General features: G+C 59.4%; 1 protein-coding gene across 1 annotated transcript in view; it reads left to right on the top strand.

Moving 5' to 3' along the window:
• Positions 1 to 27,647, top strand: part of OBSCN (obscurin, cytoskeletal calmodulin and titin-interacting RhoGEF) — a 147,531-nt gene that overhangs the window by 54,165 nt on the left and 65,719 nt on the right. The window contains exons 13-33 of the mRNA XM_079143430.1: positions 1,019 to 1,294; positions 4,913 to 5,188; positions 6,401 to 6,676; positions 10,878 to 11,153; positions 16,675 to 16,950; positions 18,276 to 18,551; positions 19,781 to 20,065; positions 20,198 to 20,464; positions 20,612 to 20,881; positions 21,628 to 21,894; positions 22,132 to 22,398; positions 22,579 to 22,691; positions 22,783 to 22,936; positions 23,036 to 23,197; positions 23,282 to 23,386; positions 23,960 to 24,226; positions 24,465 to 24,734; positions 25,264 to 25,530; positions 25,616 to 25,882; positions 25,966 to 26,232; positions 27,192 to 27,464. Of these exons, the coding sequence (XP_078999556.1) occupies positions 1,019 to 1,294; positions 4,913 to 5,188; positions 6,401 to 6,676; positions 10,878 to 11,153; positions 16,675 to 16,950; positions 18,276 to 18,551; positions 19,781 to 20,065; positions 20,198 to 20,464; positions 20,612 to 20,881; positions 21,628 to 21,894; positions 22,132 to 22,398; positions 22,579 to 22,691; positions 22,783 to 22,936; positions 23,036 to 23,197; positions 23,282 to 23,386; positions 23,960 to 24,226; positions 24,465 to 24,734; positions 25,264 to 25,530; positions 25,616 to 25,882; positions 25,966 to 26,232; positions 27,192 to 27,464 (5,157 nt within the window). The remainder of the gene's footprint in view (positions 1 to 1,018; positions 1,295 to 4,912; positions 5,189 to 6,400; positions 6,677 to 10,877; positions 11,154 to 16,674; positions 16,951 to 18,275; positions 18,552 to 19,780; positions 20,066 to 20,197; positions 20,465 to 20,611; positions 20,882 to 21,627; positions 21,895 to 22,131; positions 22,399 to 22,578; positions 22,692 to 22,782; positions 22,937 to 23,035; positions 23,198 to 23,281; positions 23,387 to 23,959; positions 24,227 to 24,464; positions 24,735 to 25,263; positions 25,531 to 25,615; positions 25,883 to 25,965; positions 26,233 to 27,191; positions 27,465 to 27,647) is intronic.

Below are 27,647 nucleotides of genomic sequence, written 5' to 3'. Positions count from 1 at the left end.
ATGCTAGCTCACACCACACCAGCCTTCCAGTTGGTTGGAGACCAAGAAACCCGAAACTTTAAGGTGAAAACTGGTTATTCCCGGTGCCTGCACTCTAAGGAATGAGCTTTGAGAACGTTGTGATTTTGATGGACACATCCTAACTGCAGTATTTTGGGGTACGGTGGTCGCCTGTTGTGCGTGTGCACCGTGCTGTGACAGGGGTGGGGTGACCAGCACCTAACACGCTCTTCTCTGGCTCTTTGGAAACACACGACCCAGACACTGCAGTCCCTGCTGTGCTGGGGAAGCAGACTGAGGGAAGGAGTCCTGCAGAGCACTCGCGCCCTGTGTACCGGAGAGTGCTGGGGAGTGGCCTCACGAGAGGTCTCAGGGAGCACGCAGGAGAGCACGGTGCCTCCCTGACCACGCTCCATGTGACCCAGGCACCACCACCCAGAAGGCCAAGTGGAAAACTCCAGCAATGGACGATCCTCAGGTGTCACACTGCACGCCATTCCCAGTAGCGAGGTCAACAGGCCAGGCCTCCTGCTGCCTCCCACAGATGGAACCACCCCTTTGCCCAGTGTGCTCATGCTGTGCGAGGCCCTGTCTGCAGGCCAGTCACCTGGCGCATGGACAGGTGTCACAGTCGATATCCCAGCAACCCTTCTTTAGCTGACAGTGGCCCCGCGGCACAGGCTCTGTCAGAGTTCTTGGAACTGATGGCTTCTGTTGTCGGACACTGTTTTAAGTCCGTGCTGCCTAATTTACATGATGAACTTCAGCATGCTGCGCACATACAGGAAAACAGTCACTCAGGGCTCGGGGGTGCCAGTGTCCAGGCATCTGTTGTGGGCCTGGGGCGTGTGTGAGCAGAAAAGGGGACGACTCCATTTGTGCTGGGGCTTCTCCAGGGCACACAGCTGGCCCAGCCTGCAGAAGGGTCTGTCCTCAGCCACCAGCCAGGTGTCCTTGCCCAGGTGGCTTCCTGCCCTGGACAGTCTCTGACCCGTGCTTCCCTCCCCTCTGTCCCCAGAGCCCAAGGTGGTATTTGCCAAGGAGCAGCCGGCACACAGCGAGGTGAAGGCCCAGGCGGGGGCCAGTGCCACTCTGAGCTGCGAGGTGGCCCAGGCCCAGACGGAGGTGACGTGGTTCAAGGACGGGAAGAAGCTGAGCCCGAGCTCCCAGGTGCACGTGGAGGCCAAGGGCTGCAGGCGGCAGCTGGTGGTGCGGCAGGCGGGCCAGGCGGACTCTGGGGAGTACAGCTGTGAGGCTGGGGGCCAGAGGGTGTCCTTCCGCCTGGACGTCACTGGTGAGTCCTTGCCACACCTTAGCCGTGTTTGGTGACCGGCCCCGGCTCTCCCTGCTAGACCTCTGCTCTCAGCCCTGCACTCTTGCCACCTGCCATGCTCACTGTGGCTGGCCCGCAGGCTCGCTGCCGTCTGGCCCACCCTAGGCTGGGTGCTCCTGCCCGCCCTGCTGGTGTGCTCTGCCATCCTGTCTTGCTCCCTCTGACCTGTGACCCCTGGTAGACACCATATCTCCCCAGGGAACCATCGGACTGCTGCCTTCTTCCTGTGACCTGCTGCCCCTGGATGCTGCCCTCAGCACCACGTGGCACTTGCTGGTGGGGCAGCCTAATTGGTGTCGGGCAGTCAGAGGACATTTTGGGCTCAGTCTGTTTTGGCGTCGTCTCAAGTCTGACCTTAGGCGTCGGTACGCTCTTTGGTCCTTCCCACGGTACAGCTCTCCGTGCGCCACTGGGCAACCTCCGGCCTGCCCAGGCCCGGGCCAAGTTGGCAGCTGTGCCGGCACGGCCGAAGGTCAGGGGTGCGCCCTGAGGGAAACCTAGTTTTCTCTTTGCCTCCAGTCAGCGTGTCCGGTCAGAATTCTGCCTTGGAGTGTGAGTGACGATTTAGAACTGCAGGAGTCTGAGGCGGAAGCTAGATCAGCGCTCCCTGAAAGGCGGTCGCTGAGGCAGGAGCCACAGCCGTGAAGCAGCGCTGGTTCCGTAGGAGTTCCTGGTGGCTCTTGTCTGCCTCCTCGACTGACTCGCAGGGAAGTCTCAGGTCCAGTTTACTTCTCGTTTGCTGGGGGTTCTTAACACCGAGCAGCGTGGTCTGTGGCACAGCAGACCCCCAGGAGCCCCAAAGAATGCGTGGCACAGCAGCAGAAGTGGTCTGCGATGGCGTGTGGGCACCCAAACGCCCCTTGCACGTCTTTTTAAGATGTTATTTTAAGAGATCTAATGTGTTGTTTTTTTGATATTTTTATGGTGAGAAACTTGGAAAGTCTTGAGAAATTGACAGATTCTTAGGAAACTATATGAAGAAGTCACACAAGAAGTAATAGACAACTCAAATTGTCCTATAACTTTAAAAGAGATGTCCTAAAGAAGAAATAATATCATAGAGAAGGCTGTGAGTCCAGGGGCTCTATTAATGAATGTTCTAGAAAGAACTGACTCCACCTTCCTGGAGAGTCTTCCAGAGAACAAAGCAGGAAGAAGCACTCTTGATCCTGTTTTACGTGGACAGCACAGTCCACCGGGAAAGTGTGGAGGACAGAAACTGCGTCTCCTGGGATGTCAGGCCAGGAACTTCAGCAGCACGGAGCGAAAGTGACAGAGCAGCAGGCCGGGAGGGACCATGACCCACCAGGGCAGCATCCAGGAGGGCGGCCCCGGCCCGTGTCCAGAACCCTGGGGAATCCGAAGAGCTGTGCTGATGATGGCATCAGCCCAGCCACCAGGTCCCTGCATGCACCAGCAAGTGGACGAGTGGACCGTAGGGCACCAGCTAATGTGGAGCGGAGAGCAGACCCTGGGGGGCAAGGCACAGTGCGGAAGAGGAAGGTGGGATCCTAAGTTGGGGTTCAATGGAAAATTCTGTGACTTGTCCTGGAAATCCAAGACATGTGATCAGACGGAGTTAGAGGCTTGGCCAAGGTAGCCCCATGCACACCTGTGTCCACTCTGTGTGATGGACTAGCAGTGAGCAGTGGGAAATGAGAACTCAGAGCACAGGGTGAAGGCCTCTTCTCCAGAATGCTAAGGCCAGGTGCTTGGGAGTTTAGAGTTTGTTGGATTTGGGGATATTTGCAAACCCATAATGAGATATCTGTGGGATGAGACCTGAGTGTAAATGTGAAATTCATTTGTTTCATACACATTCCACACATAGCTTACAGGTGATTCTGCACAGTATTTTTTAAAAACAATTTTGTGCATGAAATGAGACTCGTGGTGCAGGGTTTTCCACTTGGAACATCAATTGCTCAAACAGTTTGGATTTTGCAACATTTTGGGTTTTAGATTAGGAGGCTCACCCTGTATTTACACAAGAAGCACCTTTCTGATGCTAAGTATAAAGCAAGACATTTAAGGGCTCTTCAGGGAGAAATCAGACTTTTCTGAGAGACATGAAGTAATGTCAGAGCAGGTGGATACAAGGGCGTGGAAGAATCAGGCCGTGCTCAGCCTGCAGAATCGGCACCCTGGAGCAGGCCAGGCAGACCTCACACCAGCTGAGTGCAGAGCAAGCTGCCCCATAGGCTGACAGGCCCGCTGGGCCTCTGCCCTGCTGCTGGAGCTGTTGAAGCGTCCAGTGTGGGAGGAGCAGGAGCACAGCCTGCCCTGCCTGAGGGACTCCGCACGGTCCCCTGGCACTTTCAGCCCCACCGGCAGCACTGTCTTCTCAGGAACGTTCGTTGGACCTGAAGCCACATGGAGACACAGTTGCCTGGTGCTTCAGACCATGTACAAAAGCCAGGTAGGGGATCAGAGACTCAGGGTCCGGGAGAGCTGTGGCGGTCTTAGATGATGTCACAGATGCCGAAAGACTTGGTGGCGAGGAAACAGTTCTAACAGAACAAGACATGATCGCTGTGGAGAAGAGAGACTTTCCTGCTGGAATACAAAGCTGATGCTGTAGAAGATGTCTGATTCACGGTGCTCATTGTCGCTACAACAAAATAACAGGCTGGGCAACATATCCAAGAGGGCTATTTGGCTTACGATTTTGGTGGCTGAAGGTCCATGCAGCATGGGACCCATTTCCTGGTGAGGCCCCACTGCACCACACAGAGAAGCAGAACAGGACCAGCCATGTGCAGAGGGCCAACACATCGAGGTCTGTGACAACCTACTCTTGTGAGACCTGACCCACACCTGCAAGAGCCAGTCTCCCTGGAGACCTCAATTTACATGTGAGGGTGGAGCCCCAAGCTCATCAGCTTCCATTGGGTCCCCTCACAGTGTCCCACGACCTCCACACTGCACATGGAACCCAGTTCCAGCACAGGAGTCTTGGGGGACAGCACATCCAAGCCACAGCCCACCCAGAGGGAAGCTACAGCCATCCTGTGGGGGACAGAAGTCCTTTCTCATGTAAAGAGAATGCCTAGATTAAATATGAAAAAAGGCATCCACTGAAAGTGCACATCAGGCATGAATGATGGACCACCAAGGAGCACCGGCTGATGGCCAGAAACACAAGACGTGACCACCCTCAGGGCTGAGCACAGGAATCACAGGAGGCCCAGCCTCCCCAGAGGAGAAGCCCACAGCTCAGGGCAGCAGGAGCTGGGCCCTGCCAGGCCCTGCCAAGAGCCATGCCCTGCACAGTCCTGGGGGACCCTTCCTGGTCACCAAGGGGCGGTCGCAGCGTCAGGCCCTGCAGGCCCTCCCTGGAGGGGCCTGTGCAGGGAGGCAGTCACAGTGTCCCCACCTGGAACAGCCCATGCAGCAGGGGCAGGCTGTGTCCACACACCAAGGTCCCTTGTGCTGAGGACACTGGGGCTTCTCCAGGACACACAGCTGGCCCAGCCTGCAGAAGGGTCTGTCCTCAGCCACCCAGCTGGGTGTCCTTGACCAGGTAGCTTCCTGCCCTGGACAGTCTCTGACCCGTGCGTCCCTCCCCTGTGTCCCCAGAGCCCAAGGTGGTATTTGCCAAGGAGCAGCCGGCACACAGCGAGGTGAAGGCCCAGGCGGGGGCCAGTGCCACTCTGAGCTGCGAGGTGGCCCAGGCCCAGACGGAGGTGACGTGGTTCAAGGACGGGAAGAAGCTGAGCCCGAGCTCCCAGGTGCACGTGGAGGCCAAGGGCTGCAGGCGGCAGCTGGTGGTGCGGCAGGCGGGCCAGGCGGACTCTGGGGAGTACAGCTGTGAGGCCGGGGGCCAGAGGGTGTCCTTCCGCCTGGACGTCACAGGTGGGTGCTGCCGGGCCTGCTGTGAATGGAGGGAGGGACAGGTTGGTGGGACGCTCCAGGGCACCTTGGCAGCCTGGGCTCTGTGAGGCCCTGTGTCCTTCCTGACCTTGGGCTCAGCACCCATGACCCAGCTCTGGGTGGTGTGGGCACTGGGTTGCCTGTGACTGGAGAGCTGTCCTGCAGGTGGCCGGGGCTCCCTCTGCCTGCCGTGCCTATGTGCTGGGCCCAGAGCTCCAGTAGCCCTTCTTGGGCCCTTTGGAATCCTGAGCATCCATCTGTCCTCCCTCCTCATCTCCTCCCCTGCCCACTGTGACCTGTCCCTGAGCCTGGGAAGGGGGTCACACACTGCTCAGAGCCCCTCTCCTGATGGCCTGCCTGGTGCTGGGCTCTCTCCTGGATGCCCTGCCTGGTGCTGGGCTCTCTCCTGATTGACCCTGCCTATACTGGGTTCTTTCCTGATTGGCCCACACTGGCATTGAGCTCTCTGTTGATTGGCCTGAGGCCGTTCTTTCCTGATTGGTCCACACTGGCACTGGGTTCTCTGATGATTGACACAAAGTGGCACTGAGCTCTGAGCTCATTGGCTCACAGTGGTACCAAGCTTTATGATGATTGACCCAAACTGATAAAGAGCTCTATGTTGATTGGCTGGCACTTGACTCTCCACTGATTGGCCCACACTGGCGCTGAGCTCTCTACTGATTGGCCTACAGTGGCACTGAGCTCTCTGCTGATTGGCTGCTCTGAGCTCTCTGCTGATTGGCTGCACTTGCAGTCTGCTCTCCTGTGATCCTTTGGTACTGTGGCCAACAAAGAAGTGGGTTTCTGGTTTGGGGCTCAGGGTGGACTTCCCTCCTGAGTCCACCTCCTCCTGCTTTTGTGCCCCTTGCATACTGGGAGACAGCCAGCAAGCCACAATGGCCTGGGTCCCTGAGGAGAAGGGTCATGGCCGGTTCCCTTCAGGATCCGGGTGGATCAGGAAGTGCTCAGGGCTCTGATGAGGACGGGCTGCCCAGCCGTCCACACACCAGCCTTGGAGTTTGCAGCTTGGGTCACGTGTAGGGTAGAGCTGTGTGTGTGGCCATGCAGTGCTGTGCTAACGATGGACACCTTGCCTTGGCCATCCCTGGGTTCAGGGTGAGCTCAGGCTCTGAGACGGGGTGGGTCTGTTCTGGAGTCTCTGACCCGTGTGTCCCCCCACTCTGTCCCCAGAGCCCAAGGTGGTATTTGCCAAGGAGCAGCCGGCACACAGCGAGGTGAAGGCCCAGGCGGGGGCCAGTGCCACTCTGAGCTGCGAGGTGGCCCAGGCCCAGACGGAGGTGACGTGGTTCAAGGACGGGAAGAAGCTGAGCCCGAGCTCCCAGGTGCACGTGGAGGCCAAGGGCTGCAGGCGGCAGCTGGTGGTGCGGCAGGCGGGCCAGGCAGACTCTGGGGAGTACAGCTGTGAGGCCGGGGGCCAGAGGGTGTCCTTCCGCCTGGATGTCACTGGTGAGTCCTGCGGTTCTTGTTTGGAGGTGATGAGCCTGGCCATTGGCCCGCGTGGACTGTCTTGTGTTCCTCTGTAGATTTCATCTGTGTGTTCCGTCTTCCTTATGCAGTACAGCGGCTCGCTGGCTCAGTGCGTAGAGTGAGGGCTCTTTCTGAGCTTCTGGTGGAGTTTCCACTCTGTAGTGCTCAGTCACCCCACGGTGTCTTCCCAGAGCCTTCCAGGTGCTCCTTGGTGTCCAGGACACTGGCTCTCCCAGGCCCCGTGGTTGAGTTGGACCAGGTGTCTCGCCTGAGTCCTCTGGGTTTCCTTCTGTTGGATGCTCTGGTGGCCTCACGGCCCACTCATCCTGCACCACTGGCTAGTTCTCACTGGTGAGAGATGTCTGATTTCACCTGACTGGGGTGTGGGTGTATTTCATCCACCGCAGGGTGTGTGGAATCATCTCACGGCATCTGTGGCACGTTGAAGTTCTAGTGTTCTGGGCAGCTTCCCCTTCCTGTGCGTGGTGTGGCCATGGTCTGTGACCCAACGTGTTGGGCAACCCTCAACAGGAGTGGGATGTCTGACTCCGCGCTCTGTTGCTGCCTATGCAGAGAAATCCCACAGCCGTGGAGCTAGGTCTGCACTGAGGAGCTCGGAAATGTCTTTTCAAGGCAGCCGTTGTTTCCCTCTGGTCTTTAGGAGGGCATTCTGTGTTAGAATCGCACTGGTGAGTTCCTCGGGGACACTAAGGTGGCTTGCTTGGAGGTGATGACTGGCTTGTACCCATGAATGACCCAGTAGTCTTTCCACCTGACTTCCTCCTCACCCCTGCCAGGGCCTCTGGAAGGGGAGACTGGGGGGAGGGCCTCTGTGCCTCGGAGGTACTGCGGGAGCTTCGTGGTGCCTGGCCCCTGCTCAGTGTCATCCTGACCTCCCTCTGTCCAGTGGGCTCTGTCGTCTGAGGTAGGCAGTGTTGCTCTCTCGGGTTTGGCTGTGCTTGAGCTGGAGTTTCCAGCAGCTCCAGAGGCCCACGTCCTGCAGCCTGTGGCTTCCCCGTCAGGAAGCTGCAGTGTCTTGGACCCTGATAGGGGAATCGTGCTCAGGGGCCTTGGAGTTGTTTGGGGTCGACCCTCAGGTTGTCAGCATCTTGGTGTCGGCTGCTCCTCTTCTGGAAGCTCTCCACTGCGGCATCATGCAGACCCATGTTCTGCATTAATGCCTTGCTGCACAAGCCAGCAGCAGAGGACTGGCCGATACGTTCCTTGGCAAGCCCTGAGGTTTGGAGTCTTCTCTCTAGAGATTTCTTTGATCTGAGTGAGCACTGCCTCAGTGTGCCCCTTGGAGTTTGGTTTCGGAACGTGGCGTGGAGTGGACGAGCAGTCTGGCACAGCTGGGGTTTGTTACACATGTGTCACTGCTGCAGTGACCTGACTGGCCATGCAGTGTTCCAGCACGTCTGTGGTGATTCCTGTGTGCACGCCTCGCTGCTGTGCCCACCGAGCGCCCTGAGGACTGACGTGGTGCCCTGTGTTGGGGCGCACCCGGGGCAGGCGGCATTCTGTGGGAGCCCGAGCTGCTGTGCGATGCTTGGTCCCGTGTGTCATGTGCGCAGTCGTTGACACGGGCACCAAGTGCAGGCTCACCGTGTGTCTTATTGCCAAGGTATTTGTGACATTATAGGATTTCATGCAAGTAAATTTGAAAAATTTTGACCAATTAGCTAGTTCCTGGCAAACTACATCAGAACTTACAAGAAGAAGTAGAAAACTCAAACAGTCCCTGTAGCCTTTTAAAGAAATGGTATCTAATTTAAAAAATCTCACAGAAGAGCTGAGTTCAGTCATCATGGGTAAATCATACCAAATTTCTTGAAATAAACCACTCTGTGTTCATGATCATTCTTCTAGAGAACAGAAAGGGGATACGTGCCCTCCGGTCATTCTGTGTAGGGGATATACTACTGACACCAAAATCTGGTGAAGAATGCATTCAACTTTGACATCACAGGCTCGTCCGCATGGATGCCAGGGCCAAGATCCTCTGCAGAATACTGGCAAGCTGCAGGACGACATTCCGAGAGCGCCGTGCACTGGGGCGAAGGCCGTGATCCAGGATTCAAGGTTGTCAACATGAGAACATCAATAAATCAATACGACCATGACTTCTAGAGGCCACGAGGGAAAAGGCACGGCATACTTCAGAAGACAAGGAAGGAGTGCTTGATAGTGTTACGGAGAGAAATGAAAAAATATGGGGAATCACTCACGGCACTGGAAGGACACACGCCGCGCGTGGTTGGAGATGCAGAGGAGCAAGGTTCATTCTGCTCCGGCGTGGGCTCAGCAGTCTTCTCCAGAGCTGAGCTCCACCCTTTGTTCTCAGTGTCCGGACAGACGTCTGGGTCAAGATTTTCTTAAGCAAGTAGCCTTGATCCCTCCCCCTACCCCCAGGCAGCTGTGGTTCCTGCCGGCCGCAGCTGAGCAGCTTGATGCTGGCAGCAGAAGCAGCAGACTGCAGCTATGACAGAGGTAGAAAGAAACCTCGCAGGAAGGAATTGCCGCCTCTGTGGGAGTTTTACTTCTTACTGCAAGACTCGCAGTTCAGCCACCTCCTGTGTTTAAACGTTCTTGGGCTGGGGTGTGGCGCATGGTGGAGGGCTTGCCTGCATGTGTGAGGCCCTGTCAAGCCCCTGCCCTGGTAAGAGGAGGACCCTTCCTGAGCCCTCTGCGGAAGGACACCACGGAGGATGCAGCAGATGCCACCCTTTAACATAATTCTGAGCACGTTCCCTCTTAGGGACGACAGAGCCATGTGACCCCTCATGTCAGCCTGGTGCAGACACTGAGGAGGAATGTCAAATAGAGGCTCACAGCTTGGGTAAAGTGAGTGGATTCCACTTCTGTGTGTAGATGGGCCGCAGAGAGTCAGAACACCATCTGTATGAACTGCCCTCGCAGCCCAGTACTCTGCTGTGACTGCATGCTAGGGAAGCATGTTTAAGGCCTTGGAGGGCAATTCAGTAAGTATCTTAGGGAAACACGGAGGCTGTGAGAATCAGCGCTGAGAAACGCAGAGAAGATACGGAGACATCTGCTCCTGAAGATCCTCACAGTTCTCTCTCAGGGGTAGTAAAAAATGTGAAGTTGAGACCAAGGGCCAGGCGGAGACAGTACCCCTGAGCAGAGAGAGGACATTTAATCTGCCAGGAACCTGACATACTGTGCAGCCACAGTAAAGAAGACAGCTGGGTGCCCACTGGCATAGAGAAAGGGCCAGAAAAACAGCACATGGAGGCCAAAGAGACCCAAGCATCATCAGACCTCCTTTGGCCATGGCAAGAGTGTGAGGTATAGGAGGAGGATGGCCCCGGGTCAGTAGTGCTGACTCTGCAGCGTGGGTCTGCTCAGAGTTGATGGAGCTGAATGAAGTGAGGTCTCCCTGTCCGCACACGTCATCGACCGGGTGCATCAGAGACTCCATGTGGAGTCAATCTGCTCTAGGACAATGGTGCAGACTGTGTATGACCCCAGGGTAACAGGTGCCTACCGAACAGGACATGAAGGTCTGCCCACAAGGGGCAGACCTGAAACGAAGAACTTAGTGTCACTGGAAAGCAGCATAGAAAAGAGAAAAGGCAGAGGAGAGATGCCCCACACAGCAGTCAGTGCTCAGAGTGGAACTACGTAATGAAACCCAGAACAAACACAAGGACAGCTCACAACTGATGGCTGAGTGAGAGTCTCAGCATAGAAGCCCAAGCACAAGTGGCTGGAAAGGAGAAGCCTCGCCCGGGAGCACCAGCACAGGGCAGAGGAGCCACGAGTGGCCCAGCCTCCCCGAGGAGAAGCCCACAGCTCAGGGCAGCAGGAGCTGGGCCCTGCCAGGCCCTGCCAAGAGCCATGCCCTGCACAGTCCTGGGGGACCCTTCCTGGTCACCAAGGGGCGGTCGCAGTGTCAGGCCCTGCAGGCCCTCCCTGGAGGGGCCTGTGCAGGGAGGCAGTCACAGTGTCCCCACCTGGAACAGCCCATGCAGCAGGGGCAGGCTGTGTCCACACACCAAGGTCCCTTGTGCTGAGGACACTGGGGCTTCTCCAGGACACACAGCTGGCCCAGCCTGCAGAAGGGTCTGTCCTCAGCCACCCAGCTGGGTGTCCTTGACCAGGTAGCTTCCTGCCCTGGACAGTCTCTGACCCGTGCGTCCCTCCCCTGTGTCCCCAGAGCCCAAGGTGGTATTTGCCAAGGAGCAGCCGGCACACAGCGAGGTGAAGGCCCAGGCGGGGGCCAGTGCCACTCTGAGCTGCGAGGTGGCCCAGGCCCAGACGGAGGTGACGTGGTTCAAGGACGGGAAGAAGCTGAGCCCGAGCTCCCAGGTGCACGTGGAGGCCAAGGGCTGCAGGCGGCAGCTGGTGGTGCGGCAGGCGGGCCAGGCGGACTCTGGGGAGTACAGCTGTGAGGCCGGGGGCCAGAGGGTGTCCTTCCGCCTGGACGTCACAGGTGGGTGCTGCCGGGCCTGCTGTGAATGGAGGGAGGGACAGGTTGGTGGGACGCTCCAGGCGCCTTGGCAGGCTGGGCTCTGTGAGGCCCTGTGTCCTTCCTGACCTTGGGCTCAGCACCCATGACCCAGCTCTGGGTGGTGTGGGCACTGGGTTGCCTGTGACTGGAGAGCGTGTCCTGCAGGTGGCCGGGGCTCCCTCTGCCTGCCGTGCCTATGTGCTGGGCCCAGAGCTCCAGTAGCCCTTCTTGGGCCCTTTGGAATCCTGAGTGTCCATCTGTCCTCCCTCCTCATCTCCTCCCCTGCCCACTGTGACCTGTCCCTGAGCCTGGGAAGGGGGTCACACACTGCTCAGAGCCCCTCTCCTGATGGCCTGCCTGGTGCTGGGCTCTCTCCTGGATGCCCTGCCTGGTGCTGGGCACTCTCCTGATGGCCTGCCTGGTGCTGGGCTCTCTCCTGATTGACCCTGTCTATACTGGGTTCTTTCCTGATTGGCCCACACTGGCATTGAGCTCTCTGCTGATTGGCTGCTCTGAGCTCTCTGTTGATTGGCCACACTGGTGCTGAGCTCTCTGCTGATTGGCCTGAGGCCGTTCTTTCCTGATTGGTCCACACTGGCACTGGGTTCTCTGATGATTGACACAAAGTGGCACTGAGCTCTGAGCTCATTGGTTCACAGTGGTACCAAGCTTTATGATGATTGACCCAAACTGATAAAGAGCTCTATGTTGATTGGCTGGCACTTGACTCTCCACTGATTGGCCCACACTGGCACTGAGCTCTCTACTGATTGGCCTACAGTGGCACTGAGCTCTCTGCTGATTGGCTGGTTCTGAGCTCTCTGCTGATTGGCTGCACTTGCAGTCTGCTCTCCTGTGATCCTTTGGTACTGTGGCCAACAAAGAAATGGATTTCTGGTTTGGTGCTCAGGGTGGACTTCCCTCCTGAGTCCACCTCCTCCTGCTTTTGTGCCCCTTGCATACTGAGAGACAGCCAGCAAGCCACAATGGCCTGGGTCCCTGAGGAGAAGGGTCATGGCCGGTTCCCTTCAGGATCCGGGTGGATCAGGAAGTGCTCAGGGCTCTGATGAGGACGGGCTGCCCAGCCGTCCACACACCAGCCTTGGAGTTTGCAGCTTGGGTCACGTGTAGGGTAGAGCTGTGTGTGTGGCCATGCAGTGCTGTGCTAACGATGGACACCTTGCCTCGGCCATCCCTGGGTTCAGGGTGAGCTCAGGCTCTGAGACGGGGTGGGTCTGTTCTGGAGTCTCTGACCCGTGTGTCCCTCCCCTCTGTCCCCAGAGCCCAAGGTGGTATTTGCCAAGGAGCAGCCGGCACGCAGCGAGGTGAAGGCCCAGGCGGGGGCCAGTGCCACTCTGAGCTGCGAGGTGGCCCAGGCCCAGACGGAGGTGACGTGGTTCAAGGACGGGAAGAAGCTGAGCCCGAGCTCCCAGGTGCACGTGGAGGCCAAGGGCTGCAGGCGGCAGCTGGTGGTGCGGCAGGCGGGCCAGGCAGACTCTGGGGAGTACAGCTGTGAGGCCGGGGGCCAGAGGGTGTCCTTCCTCCTCGATGTCACCGGTGAGACCTGTGGTTCTACCTTCACTGTATTTCAGGGTGAGGAGGGGGCTGGCCAGTGTCTAGACCAATTTGGTGTGTCCTGTGATGTCATGACTGCATACCTCCTGTGCCCACATCGTGGCTGGCTGCTGGCCATGAGGGGAGTGTGCTATGAGCCTATGCTGTGTACTGCTCATGGTGTGTCCGCCCTTGATGTCTGACTCATGCTCCCGGAACCTATCCTTACCTGCCAGCATTCCTCTTTCCTGGACTTGCTCTTCCCTCGTGCTCAGTGCTGAGCCGAGGAGGTTCCCCTAGGGACTCACCCAACCCCACACCACTCTTCCTGCCAAGAGATACTTGAGCCCTTGAACCAGAATAAGGGGAAATTCTAGCCATTGCAACAGATTGGTTTGAGCAGCATGGGCATGGGTTATGGCAGGTCAGTCATGTAGGTGTTCTGGAGCACCCTTCCGTCCTTTCCAGTGATGTGGATGTGCTGCCTGCCCCCTCCATAGTATAATCTAGATGCCTGTGTGCCGACGTTTGTGGTGACACAGCTGCCCAGTGTGGACTTGTGCTGTGCTGCTCACAAGAGAGGCTGGAATTCTGTTTTCAAAGCAATTCATGTTTCACTTTTGTGTTCTGTTGTTCTCTCCCTCCCCTCATCTCTCTTTCTCTCCCCCTCTCTCTCTTTTGTGGTGCTGGGGAACCCAGGGCTTTCCACTTGATAGACAAGTGCTCTGTTCTGTGCTGCCTTCCCACCCCAGTTCAGATATTCTGCACCAGAATTCCCCTTGGGGTTCAACTTAGGGGGGATTCAGAGGTAGAACTTATAAGTAGATTATAGTGCTTTGGCACAGTTGGTGAGACCAGGTTACCATCTGACCAGGCAGCACTTTCCCCAGGGGATTGTCTGTGGTTCCCTGCTGATTCATGGAACCTGCTTGTTAGGAGAGTTGAGCTTCCTGTCAGCATGGGCATGGTCCACAGGGACACCACAGAGCTGTTGCTGTGCCAGTGCTGCTGAGCATCCCCCACCAGGAACCCAAAATGCTCCCAAGTCAGAGACTTTGTGCTGACATGATGCTGCACGTCAGGGTTCCACACTGCAAAGCTTTACTTCATGCGTGAAATTATTTAAAATGTTGTATACAATTATCTTCAGGCTCAGTGTTTAAGGTATACATGAAACATAAATGAATTTTGTGGTTAGCATTGGGTCTTATTCCCAAGAAAGCTCAACATTTGTATGCAAAGATCCCCAAATCTTAAAAACCCAAAAAACAAAATCCAAAGCACTTTTGCCCCAGGTATTTTAGAAAAGGGATTCTCAACCTGTACGTAATGGTTAGTTGGTTAGTCCATAATCCCATAATATCTTTTTTGACACATTATTTTAATAAGAGTATACATTATTTTAAGCAATTATATTTGAAAAGTGTTGACAAACTTTCTGATTTCTTAAAGGCCAAATTAAAATTGACCCAAGAAGAAATAGAGAACTTATGTAGTGCTCAGGCCTGTTAAACAGGGGAGTCAGGAGGAAAGCTATTCCTCAAGGAGCAGTAGAAGCCACGTGGCTCCAGTGGAGAAGTCCCAGATGTTCTGGATGTGAACTCTCCTGTGTTCATGGAGCTTCCCCTGGAGAATAGAAAAGGGTGCACTTTTCAGTTCCATTTACAGAGGTAATAACATTGGTACTAAAGTCAGACCAAATAATTGGAGGAATTCATATTTTAGGTCAATCTATTGTCAGTATCAAAGCCAATTTGTTGATCAAACATTTAGCAAGCTGAATTAGGTAATATATGAAGAGGAAAGAGAATGCAAATGAAATTCTTAGTCAGGGATACAAGTCTGCTTAACATTACCAGAAAATCAACATGAAGCATTATTATAGCTTATTGAAAAAAATGTAATTGATCTAAATAAGTGCAGAATAAAGTATCTGATAAAAATTTAACACTGTGAATTTGGAAGAGATATCTGACAAAATGTATCACCAGTTATGCCATAAAATTCTTTTGTCTTAAAACTTGTAAGACATTGTGAAAATATAAGTAAAAGGTGGTTTCTCAACTTGGTAAACAGTGTGGCACAAATTCACAAGGGGAAACCCTGAGAGTGTGTCCTTGGGAGCGGGGACCCCAGGAGGCCCGCCATGTGCAGTGGCTAGGGAGGAGGGAATGGGAGGCGTGAAATCAGGGAGAAGTGGGATTCACAGGTGGTGTGATCCATCCAGGGACAATGACTGGCACATGTGAAACCGATACCAAGCCAGTGCTCCACCGCAGAGTAGCAGCCAGTGACTCGCGAGGCAGCTGCAAAGACCTGCCCAGCCTGGGTGCCGGTTGTGGTTTCAGGCCTGACAAAAGACCTCAGGGACCCCGGGTACTTTTTTGAGAGATGTCAAAGATGTACGTAAATGGACACAAACACGGATCAGAAATGCTCGTCCCAGTCAGCATCCAAGCAAGCGTGTTCTGGGATAGGGATGTGGTGGTGAGCTCTGAAACAGACTGTGCGGAGGGGCCACCAGTCCCCACTCTGCCAGTGTCAAGGAAGGATGGTGCTTGTGTGACTCAGGGTCGTGAGTGTTGGAAGGCTCCTGCCTCACACTCCTGAGAAGGAAGGCGCAGAGACACACTAAGCGAGAGCTTAGTGGCAGTTTGCACAGCCATGGGAGGTCCCCAGGGCGCCGGGGTGGCTCTGTCCAGGGGTCTTCACACAGCTTTAGTGAGGAACTGACCTTTCACTGGAGAGTCCCTTGATTGTTCTCTTCCTCTGACTCAATTGAAAGTGTGCAATTTTGATTTCATTCCCACGATGGGATGGTGTGGTGTGTTTGAGACACAAACCTGAGTTTGTCTTGTTCTTTTTCCTTGAAACAGAAGAATTGCTTGGGTCTAGAGCAGCTCCTTGGCTTGATGGATGTTGGGGCAGTCAGGGCGCCTGGGGCAGCAGCAGGGTGTGTGGGCCCAGGGCACGAGTGGGGCCTTCCAGTCAGCAGCAAGCAAGACAGAACCCACGACAGCTCTGGCCGAGGGCTTGCATCTGGGGTGGAGCACCCACCCTGAGGGCCCCATTTCTATCTGCCTGTGTCTCCTGCCTCGCTTTCACAAGGGGTGCTTTGAGTGTTTAACCACATGGAGGAAGTAGACCAGTAACTCAGCACATAGGAACAACTCCAGATGGTTGGAGACTTCAGTGCAAAAAGTCAGACCATGAACATCTGAGATGATGGCGTGCACTAGTAGGGGCTGAGGAAGGAAAGGCTTCCCTGTGTAGAGCCTGAATGCACTCAACCCCAGAGCAGGGTCGACATATTTGGTCACATTAGACCCTACAGTACTGACTCACTGGAAGACACTAGACACTGTGGAAAGATGGAGCGGTGTTCACATCTCAGCGATGTCAGATCTCCCATGTTCGTTATGCAGGGGGCAGAAGTGTGGCAGGCAGACAGTGCCCCAGGGCCTGAGCGGCAGCTCAGATGAGCACGCACTAGTGGCTAGAAAAGGAAAAGCCTCAGCCACCTGGGCCCCAGCACAGAGCAGAGGAGCCAGGAGTGACCCAGCTTCCCCCGAGGAGAAGCCCACAGCTCAGGGCAGCAGGAGCTGGGCCCTGACAGGCCCTGCCAAGAGCCATGCCCTGCACAGTCCTGGGGGACCCTTCCTGGTCACTGAGGGGCGGGTACAGCGTCAGGCCCTGCAGGCCCTCCCTGGAGGGGCCTGTGCAGGGAGGCAGTCACAGTGTCCCCACCTGGAACAGCCCATGCAGCAGGGGCACGCTGTGTCCACACACCAAGGTCCCTTGTGCTGAGGACACTGGGGCTTCTCCAGGACACACAGCTGGCCCAGCCTGCAGAAGGGTCTGTCCTCAGCCGCCCAGCTGGGTGTCCTTGCCCAGGTAGTTTCCTGCCCTGGACAGTCTCTGACCTGTGCGTCCCTCCCCTGTGTCCCAGAGCCCAAGGTGGTATTTGCCAAGGAGCAGCCGGCACACAGCGAGGTGAAGGTCCAGGCGGGGGCCAGTGCCACTCTGAGCTGCGAGGTGGCCCAGGCCCAGACGGAGGTGACGTGGTTCAAGGACGGGAAGAAGCTGAGCCCGAGCTCCCAGGTGCACGTGGAGGCCAAGGGCTGCAGGCGGCAGCTGGTGGTGCGGCAGGCGGGCCAGGCGGACTCTGGGGAGTACAGCTGTGAGGCCGGGGGCCAGAGGGTGTCCTTCCGCCTGGACGTCACAGGTGGGTGCTGCCGGGCCTGCTGTGAATGGAGGGAGGGACAGGTTGGTGGGACGCTCCAGGGCACCTTGGCAGCCTGGGCTCTGTGAGGCCCTGTGTCCTTCCTGACCTTGGGCTCAGCACCCGTGACCCAGCTCTGGGTGGTGTGGGCACTGGGTTGCCTATGACTGGAGAGTGTCCTGCAGGTGGCCGGGGCTCCCTCTGCCTGCCGTGCCTATGTGCTGGGCCCAGAGCTCCAGTAGCCCTCCCTTGGGCCCTTTGGAATCCTGAGCATCCATCTGTCCTCCCTTCACATCTCCTCCCCTGCCCACTGTGACCTGTCCCTGAGCCTTGGAAGGGGGCCACACACTGCTCAGAGCCCCTCTCCTGATGGCCTGCCTGATGCTGGGCTCTCTCCTGATTGACCCTGCCTATACTGGGTTCTTTCCTGATTGGCCCACACTGGCATTGAGCTCTCTGCTGATTGGCTGCTCTGAGCTCTCTGTTGATTGGCCACACTGGTGCTGAGCTCTCTGCTGATTGGCTGCTCTGAGCTCTCTGTTGATTGGCCACACTGGTGCTGAGCTCTCTGCTGATTGGCCTGAGGCCGTTCTTTCCTGATTGGTCCACACTGGCACTGGGTTCTCTGATGATTGACACAAAGTGGCACTGAGCTCTGAGCTCATTGGCTCACAGTGGTACCAAGCTTTATGATGATTGACCCAAACTGATAAAGAGCTCTATGTTGATTGGCTGGCACTTGACTCTCCACTGATTGGCCCACACTGGTGCTGAGCTCTCTGTTGATTGGCCCACACTGGTGCTGAGCTCTCTACTGATTGGCCTACAGTGGCACTGAGCTCTCTGCTGATTGGCTGCTCTGAGCTCTCTGCTGATTGGCTGCACTCGCAGTCTGCTCTCCTGTGATCCTTTGGTACTGTGGCCAACAAAGAAGTGGGTTTCTGGTTTGGGGCTCAGAGTGGACTTCCCTCCTGAGTCCACCTCCTCCTGCTTTTGTGCCCCTTGCATACTGGGAGACAGCCAGCAAGCCACAATGGCCTGGGTCCCTGAGGAGAAGGGTCATGGCCGGTTCCCTTCAGGATCCGGGTGGATCTGAAAGTGCTCAGGGCTCTGATGAGGACGGGCTGCCCAGCCGTCCACACACCAGCCTTGGAGTTTGCAGCTTGGGTCACGTGTAGGGTAGAGCTGTGTGTGTGGCCATGCAGTGCTGTGCTAACGATGGACACCTTGCCTTGGCCATCCCTGGGTTCAGGGTGAGCTCAGGCTCTGAGACGGGGTGGGTCTGTTCTGGAGTCTCTGACCCGTGTGTCCCTCCCCTCTGTCCCCAGAGCCCAAGGTGGTATTTGCCAAGGAGCAGCTGGCACACAGCGAGGTGAAGGTCCAGGCGGGGGCTAGTGCCACTCTGAGCTGCGAGGTGGCCCAGGCCCAGACGGAGGTGACGTGGTTCAAGGACGGGAAGAAGCTGAGCCCGAGCTCCCAGGTGCACGTGGAGGCCAAGGGCTGCAGGCGGCAGCTGGTGGTGCGGCAGGCGGGCCAGGCCGACTCTGGGGAGTACAGCTGTGAGGCCGGGGGCCAGAGGGTGTCCTTCCGCCTGGACGTCACAGGTGGGTGCCAGGGCTGCTCAGGGCAGATGCTTGCCTGACCAACTAGGGCAACCAGGATTCACCTGCAGGCCTCTCTGGCCTTGTGTGTGTTGGGCCCATGAGGGGTTCCCTCCTGGAGCTCCTCACCTGCTTGACTGGCCACTGCTGTCCAAGGTCCTCGGTTCAGAGCACATAGCCCTTCCAACACATTTCTGGGTCTCCTGCCCAGGTTCCTGCACCCGTCTGCCACAGCCCCAGCATGAGTCCTGTGATTGAGGCTGGGGCATGGGAGGTGCAGAAAGCTGTTAAGACCCAAGGTCGGTGGAAGAGCCCTTCCCCAGCTGGGGTGGGTGGGCAGTGTCTCTGTCCATGCTAATCCCTGTGCTGCTGTGATTCCATCCTGGCTGTCAGTCTTGCCCCAGTGGCCTCTGGCCTTGGGTGCTGTGCTCCGCTGCTCTGGGTTCTGGGCTCTGTCCCTGGCGTCCTGACAGCCCAGCTCCTCAGGTTGGCCCTGTGGGGTGGTGCGCTGCCTACTCCCCCGCAGTCTCCCTCCTAGCCTCCTTCCCTTTCCTCTGTAGCCCCACCTACCTGCTCGGCCCTCTCTGCGCTCCTGTGAGCTTGGTATTTATTGGGCACCCGGCACCTCTGTTGGGAAGGCTGGCAGGAGACTGTCAGTGTCCCTGCAGGCGGATGCCCTCCCAGAAGGCAGCCAGCAGGGTTGGTCCTGAACGTGCCACACCACAGGCTTCTCCCGGTGGTCACCACTGTCATGGGCTGTGCTCCCTGACCAGCCATCCCCTCTGTAGCCAGCGCTGCCTTCCCAAGCAGGACTGGGAGAGCCTTCAGGGCCTCCTGGCCTCCATCGGCCGTCTGTCCTCTGGGGCTCTCTCTGTGCCTCCAAATGCCCACCTGTCAGTCTCTGCCCCTGGGGTCCCAACACCCACACAGTTTCCTCAGGCTGCCTTTGAGAGCCACCCTCCCCACAGGCTGGGGTGGCCTGATCTGGACTGTTAGCTGCCCCTCTCCTGCAGTATCTATTTGTGGGTGGACACCTCTCTGAAGGGCAGGGCCCTTGGGCTCTCAGCTCTTGGTACAGGGTTGGCAGCCCCCAACCTGGGAGCAGCTTCTTCTGGCCACTCTGCGTGATCCTGGGGACCCTACATGGTGGCTCTTAAGTGATGGTACCACACAGGCAGCAGCTAGGACTGGTGTTGGAGAGTCTTGCCCCTCATGCCAGCTTTCCTCCCCAGAGCCAGCACCTGAGTCCCAAGTCCTGGAGAGACCTGGCCGCAGGGAGCCTCTGGTGGTCAGGGAACACCAGGACATCGTCCTGACCGCCACGCTGGCCACACCTTCTGTGGCGGCAGTGACTTGGCTCAAGGATGGTGTGGAGATTCGGCGTAGCAAGCGGCACCAGGCCACTAGCCTGGGGGACACGCACACCCTGACGGTCAGAGGAGCCCAGATGGGTGACAGTGCCGTCTACAGCTGCCGAGTCGGCACGGAGAGTCAGGACTTCCCAGTGCAGGTGGAAGGTGAGCAGGGTCCAGGCAGGGGATGTCCTCTAGGACCGCTGGGTCTGCTGCACCAACCTGAGGTGGCCACCCACAGCAGAGCCCATTGGAGCTCAGGTGCTCAGCACCTGACTGATGCCCTCGTGCTTGCAGAGGTGGTTGCCAAGTTCTCCAGGCCCCTGGAGTCCGTCACGGGGGACCTGGGTGGCACGGTGACACTGGCCTGTGAGCTGAGCCCACCGCAGGCGGAGGTGGTGTGGCGCTGTGGTAGCACGCAGCTGCGGGCAGGCAAGCGCTTCCAGATGGCCGCCGAGGGCCCCCTGCGCATGCTCACCGTGTCCGGCCTGCGCGAGGAGGATGCGGGAGAGTACGTGTGCGAGAGTCGGGGTGACTGCACCAGTGCACAGCTCAGCGTCCGCGGTAGGCTACGTGGTGGGGCCAGGAGCAGGGGATGGTATGGGGATGGGGCAGTGGGCCGCCTTCCAGCAGCTTCCCTGGGAAGGTGGGCAGGGGGTGGAGATCTCTGCAGAGACACTCCTGCCTCCTCAAGCAGAGCTTCCCCCGCAGTGCCCCGAGTGGTCAAGTTCACATCTGGGCTGAGCACAGTGGTTGTGGAGGAGGGCTGCAAGGCCACCTTCCAGTGCGTGGTGTCCCCCAGTGATGCAGCGGTCACCTGGCGCCTGGATGGCGCCCAGCTGCAGCCCAGCGAGAAGTTCCTCATATCACAGAGCGGTGCCAGCCACAGCCTGACCATCTCTGGGGTGGCACTGGAAGACGCAGGCCAGATCTCAGTGGAGTCTGAGGGCGCCTCCTCGTCCGCTGCCCTCCGGGTCAGAGGTGAGCTGGGGGAAGCAGGACCTCTGGGGTAGGCAGCTCCCTGCAGCAGACTCCCCTGCAGGCTGGTTCAGAGGAGCTGTGTTGTCCTGTGTCCAGCAAGTCTGGCTGACCTCAGGGGACACAAAACATGTCAGCAGAAGAGGAGGGGACTCGGTAGCATGAGGAGCTGGGTGCCTTCTCCCTGGGAGTGAAGATACAATCCTGCAGACGCATCTGGTGGGGAAGGGCCAACTGAGGTTGAGGCATTCCAGGGAGACTTTCTGGAGGAGTCGGGACCCAGGCTGATCTGGTGATGGGAGTGAGGTTGGCAGCTGGGGCAGGCAGAGGTAGGAGATGTGGATGAGCTTAGAGAGAACTGTACCTGAAATGAATGGGAGCTAAGGCAGGTTCTTGAATGAGGGAGTGGTGGGGACAGATGCATCTGGGACACTCGAAGCAGCCTGGGGCCGGGAAGCCCTCTGCAGTCGACTTTCCATTTCTTAACACAAGCTCTGCGTCCTGGGTAGTAAAGAGCAGCGGTTCTGGTGGTTCGGATGGGTACCACCCAGTTGCTGGAGACTGAAACTGCTGGTCTCAGGCCACAGTGGGGAGTTCAGGCACTGGGGTAGGGCACAGTTGTTCAGAGCTGGGAGGCTGGGGCAACGTGGGGTCCTGGTGGGGGCAGCGCGGCCGTCTGGGCTCCGGCTGCGGTGGGGGTGCGCTGGCCCTGGACATCTAGGATGACCTCGTCTCTCCCGCCATCCCAGAGGCGCCGGTGCTGTTCAAGAAGAAGCTGGAGCCGCAGACGGTGGAGGAGCGGAGTTCTGTGACGCTGGAGGTGGAGCTGACGCGTCCATGGCCCGAGGTGAAGTGGACGCGGAACGCCGCGGTCCTGGTGCCGGGGGAGAACGTGGAGATCCAGGCCGCGGGCACGCACCACCGCCTGGTGTTGCGTAGCGTGGGCTTCGCCGACCGCGGCTTCTTCGGCTGCGAGACGCCGGACGACAAGACGCAGGCCAAGCTCACAGTGGAGAGTGAGCGGAGGGCCTGCGGGCGTGCGGGCTGGGGCCTGGGGAGGAGGGCGGAGCAGCCTCCCCCCGGCGGGGGCGGGGTCAGGGGCGGGCCCTGGGCGGGGCGCGGGGAGGGGCGGGGCCTCGGAGAGCTGCGGAGCTTCCCGGGGAAGCTGGCTGTGCTTGGGTCCCAATGCTGGCTGGAGGAAGGGCAGGGCTCTGGGTACTGCTGAGCACTGGCGCTCCGGTGTGTCCCCACAGTGCGCCAGGTCCGGCTGGTTCGGGGCTTGCAGGCAGTGGAGGTGAAAGAACAAGGCACGGCTACCATGGAGGTGGAGCTGTCGCATGCAGAAGTGGAGGGCACCTGGACACGAGACGGACTGCGTCTGCAGCCAGGGCCTACGTGCCATGTAGCCGCGCATGGGCCCACACACTCTCTCACGCTCTCCGAGCTGCGACCCCAGGACAGTGGACTAGTGGCCTTCAAGGCAGAGGGCGTGCACACATCTGCCCGGCTGGTGGTCACTGGTGAGTGGGGGGCAGGACCCACTGCAGAGAGGACTGCCTCCTTCCCCAAGGTGGCTTGGGAGACAGTGGGGACAGTGAGGACCAGGGTGTGGCATTCCCTTGTGTGACTTGGAACAGCCAGAACACCCGGCCTGGAAAGGACCTCCTAGACCACTGGCCACCTTCCTCCTGTCTTTCCAGAGCTGCCTGTGAGCTTCAGTCGCCCACTGCAGGATGTGGTGGCTACCCAGAAAGAGAAGGTGACCCTGGAGTGCGAGCTGTCCCGTCCCAACGCTGACGTGCGCTGGCTGAAGGTGCTTCTCCCCCACACCTGTATGCCCCCCCCCATCTCGCCAGGGTCAGCTGCCCTCCACCAGCATCTGACCAGGCCTCTTGGCTCCGCAGGACGGCGTGGAGCTGCGGTCGGGCAAGACCATGGGCATAGTGGCCCAGGGTACCTGCAGAAGCCTCGTTATCTACCGGTGTGAGGTAGGGGACCAGGGCGTCTACGTGTGTGACGCCGGCGAGGCGCAGAGCTCCGCCTCTCTGAAGGTGCAAGGTGAGCCTGGGCAGGGGGAGCGTGGCAAGCGGGAGCCCTGGTGGGAGCACCAGGACTGGCCCTGTGCCCACAGGCGTGGCTGGTCTTGCTCCTCCCCAGGACGCAGTGTCCAGATTGTGCGGCCCCTGGAGGACGTGGAGGTGATGGAGAAGGAGGGTGCCAGTTTCTCCTGCGAGGTCTCCCACGACGAAGTGCCTGGCCAGTGGTTCCGGGAGGGGAGTAAGCTGCGGCCCACTGACACTGTGCGCATCCGCCAGGAAGGTGCGTGGGCGGGCCGCCTGCAGGTGGGCGTTCCTGCCCCGGGCTGCTCCCCTCACTTCAGGGCTGGGTGGCCTTTGTCCACAGGAAGGACATACACTCTCATCTACCGGAGGGTCCTGGCGGAAGATGCAGGGGAGATAAAGTTTGTAGCCGAAAATGCAGAATCGCGAGCCCACCTCCGAGTGAAAGGTGAGGGAGTGGAGAGGGGAAGGACCGGGGTGTGAGTGTGTGCAGGTGTGCGACTGCATGGCCATCCTAGACCAGACCACCCTCCGGGCCTGGGACAGCAGTGGTCAGGAGGAGGGAGGGAGTGCCACCCCTTTCTCGGGAAGATGTGGGAGAAGAGGGAGGAGCAGCAGGGGTGTGAGGTCTCAGGGTCCCGGGATCCTCCCTCCTTGGGCTGCAGCCAGCACTCTGGCAGTGACGGTGTGGCCGGTGGGGAGGAGAGGTGGGAGCAGGGTGAGGCATGAGGGATGGGGCCTGGGCACTGGGACTGGCCTGTGGAGCTGGACGTGCACACTTGGTACGCATTAGATGTGGGATGCAAGAGGGGTGGGCACGCCCTCCATGCCAGTGGTCAGTGGCACACAGCCGGTCCTAGGCCAGCCCTGCTGGGGACACTTCGTCTGGCCACCCCCTCCCTCGGGTGCGAGGGCAGGGGCTGTTGTGGGCGGCATCCAGGCTTTCTGCAGCCCTGCCACAGGACCTTGCTGCTCAACATGCTCATGGCTGGTCCTGAACTGACTGGGCCTCACCCCGCAGAGCTGCCTGTGACCCTCCTCCGCCCGCTGAGGGACAAAATCGCCATGGAGAAGCACCGCGGAGTGCTCGAGTGCCAGGTGTCCAGGGCCAGTGCACAGGTGCGGTGGTTCAAGGGTGGCAAGGAGCTGCAGCCTGGGCCCAAGTATGAGATGGTCAGCGATGGCCTCTACCGCAAGCTGGTCATCAATGATGTGCAGCCAGAGGACGAGGACTCCTACACCTGCGACGCTGGTGATGTCAAGACCAGTGCCCAGTTCTTCGTGGAAGGTGTGTTCCGGGCTGGCGGCTGCTCTCCAGTTTCTTGAGGGCGGCTGGGGTTCCTGTGTCCGTACTGGCAGTCCTGAGGTGGTCAACTCTGGAGAGGGCCTGATGGGGGTCATCCAGGCGGTGGGGCAGGGTGTGGGCGCACTGTCGGGAGGGTTTGTGCTCAGGAAGGAACCCAGAGCCTGCGGGGCGTGGGCAGGTCCTGCCCTCAGGTCCACTGTGACCAGCTCCTCTCCCACAGAGCAGTCCATCACCATCGTGCGGGGGCTGCAGGACGTGACGGTCATGGAGCCTGCCCCTGCCTGGTTTGAGTGTGAGACCTCCATTCCGTCTGTGAGGCCTCCCAAGTGGCTCTTGGGCAAGACAGTGCTGCAGGCGGGGCCGCACGTTGGCCTGGAGCAGGAGGGCACGGTGCACCGGCTGTCGCTGCGGAGGACCTGCTCCACCATGACCGGGCCCGTGCACTTCACCATCGGCAAGTCCCGCTCCTCTGCCCGCCTGGTGGTCTCAGGTGAGCCCTGGGTGGAGCTGAGGGTGGGCCTGGCCCTGGGCGCAGCAGGTGTGGGTGTGTGGGGGATACACAGGACTAGGCGGGCAGCAAGGGGGGGCGAGGGCTGGCCATGCCACGGTGCTTGTGGGCCAGGGAGGGCCCAGGGGAGGGCAGGAGGGGGAGACAGGTGCCTGGGCATGGACACAGCTCAGCGGTTTGCTGGGGGAAGGGTCGGGCTGGAGCTTGTGCAAGGAGGGGACCAGCGGTCAGAGGCCTGCAGAGAGGGTGCAGGCTCTGGGAAGGGCTGGGCAGGAGTGTGTGGAGCCAGGGCGTGTGTGGGGAGGTGTGTGGGGCGGCACGTAGTGTCCTGGGGACAGGGAGGCACGGGGAGCAGAGTGGGGCAGGAGGCGGGCGGTCAGAGGTGCACAGGGCAGAACGTGGACTCAGAGGTGTGGGCAGAAAACTGCACGTGATGGGGCTCAGGTCCAGGGCAGGTCTGGGTGGGAGGCCAGGCCCTGAGGCCCCCAGCCCTGCCTTCCCCTCTCCGTAGACATCCCGGTGGTGCTGACCCGGGCGCTGGAGCCCAAGGCGGGGCGTGAGCTGCAGTCTGTGGTCCTGTCCTGTGACTTCAGACCGCCCCCCAAGGCTGTGCAGTGGTACAAGGAGGACACGCCGCTGGCCCCATCGGACAAATACAGGATGACCCTGGAGGGCCAGATGGCAGAGCTGCGCATCCTCCGGCTCACCCCTGCCGACGCGGGCACCTACCGATGCCAGGCGGGCAACGCCCAGAGCAGCGCCGAGGTCACTGTGGAAGGTGGGACGTGAGGTGGGCAGGCTGCAGGAGGGCCTGGGGCCGGCTGTGGCCATGGCGTCTCTGAGGCCCCGCATGTACCTTGCAGCTCGGGAGGTGGCCGTGACGCGGCCGCTGCAGGACGTGGAGGCCGTTGAGGAAGAGCGGGTGTGCCTCTGGTGCGAGCTGTCCCTGGAGGACGAGGAGGTGGAGTGGTCACTTGATGGCGTGCCCCTGTACAACGACAGCTTCCACGAGATCAGCCACGAGGGCCACCGCCACACGCTAGTGCTGAAGAGCGTTCGGCGGGCGGACGCAGGCACAGTGCGTGCCAGCTCCCCCAAGGTGTCCACAGCGGCCCGCCTGGTGGTCCGAGGTGAGCCGCACACGTGGGGTCTGTGGGTCCCCCCACCCACGGACGGCCACCAGGTGCCCTCACCGGCCCTGTCCTCCCTGCAGCGAAGCCAGTGGTGTTCCTGAAAGCGCTGGACGATGTGTCCGTGGAGGAACGCGGCACACTGGCCCTGCAGTGCGAGGTGTCAGACCCCCAGGCGCCTGTGGTTTGGCGCAAAGATGGTGTGGAACTGGGTCCCAGCAACAAGTATGACTTCCTGCAGACAGCGGGCACGCGGGGCCTGGTGGTGCACGACCTGAGTCGCGAGGATGCTGGCCAGTACACCTGCCACGTGGGCAGCCAGGAGACCCGGGCCCGGGTCAGTGTGCACGGTGCGTGGCCAGGGCCGGCTGAGGGGCGCAGGAGGGGGCGGCACAGGGTGGTCTTTCCGCTCCCCAAGGCCCGGGAGAGGCCGGAGCCCCTGGGGCGGCCGGTGTGTGGTGCTCCTGAGTCCCAGAGTGGCGGGCAAGGGCGCAGTGGGCCAGGAGCAGGATGGGAGGCTCTCTGGACGTGCCCAGCAGCCTGAGGTGGGTGGGATGTCGCGTGTGCTGCAGGAGCAGGTTTCTGAGCAGGCGGCTGGGTGGGGGCACCCAGGGTATGGGCAGGGCTGCCCAGGAAGGGCTCCCAGGTGAGGGCAAAGCCTGGTCCTGCCGTGAGGGCGACTGCGTGAGGTCACACGCTTCCCTTCCTGTGGGGCCTCGGAGTCGCCCTGCCGAGGAGCCAGGCCAGCCCGGCCCCACCGAAGGCGTGGGTCCTTGGGCACCTCCCTCTCTGCCAGGGCTGGGTTCCCGACTGCAGGGCCGCTCTCCTGACAGCCCAGCGTCTGCTGTCCTGGTCTCAGTCCCTAAAGTGTTTTGTTCCCTGGGTGCGTGGATGGCAGGCCTGCTTATTCCTGACCTTGTGGCCGCCCGGGTCGACCTTGGTTCTGATGAGACGGGAGAGGAGGGGCGGAGTGTTGGCCACAGGGTGGGCTCGTGCTATCTGAGTTCTCTTCTCCTGGGGCTCCTGTCCTCCCTGCACGGGGTTTGTGAGTGGGGGGAACGTGCGTGGTACTTGCTGCCCCTTCGTTGGAGCTCACAGCTGCTGGCCACCCAGGTACCAGGGCATGGCCAGCCTCCACCAAGGGGGTGTCTGCGATTTGGTGATCATGCCCTGCCTGGGTCCTGGGCCTAGAGCAGGGGGCAAGCGGGCCTGCTGGTCCAGCCCTTCCTGGGGTCTGGCGTGGGCAATGCTGCTGTTTTCCTGGGCTGGCGTCTGACTGACCAGCCTGACGTGTCTCCACGGCCTGCAGATCTGCATGTGGGCATCACCAAGCGGCTGAAGACGGTGGAGGTACTAGAGGGGGACAGCTGCAGCTTCGAGTGCATCCTGTCCCACGAGAGCACGGTCGACCTGGCCGTGTGGACTGTTGGTGGGAAGACGGTGGGCAGCTCTGGCCGCTTCCAGGCTGCACGCCAGGGTCGCAAATACACCCTGACGGTCCGAGACGCTGCGCTCAGCGACGCTGGGGAGGTGGTCTTTTCCGTGCGGGATCTCACCTGCAAGGCATCCCTTGTTGTCAGAGGTGGGTGTAGTGAGCCAGGCCCCAGGCTGCTGAGCCTGAGACCCTCTCCAGGCGGCCAGGAGGTGCTTCAAGGGACTGACCCCAGCCCGTGGCTAGCTCTCCTTTAAAGCTTGGGGGACGGGGCACAGAGGCACCTGCTGGGTTCCGGGAGAGGTTCTGGTCATCTGAGGGTCACTCTTGTGT

The sequence above is a fragment of the Sciurus vulgaris genome, assembly GCF_902686455.1.
Source record: "Sciurus vulgaris genome assembly, chromosome: 6".
NCBI lineage: Eukaryota > Metazoa > Chordata > Mammalia > Rodentia > Sciuridae > Sciurus > Sciurus vulgaris.
Note: the sequence above shows the minus strand (reverse complement) of the source record. Positions and strands in the feature narration are given on the sequence as shown.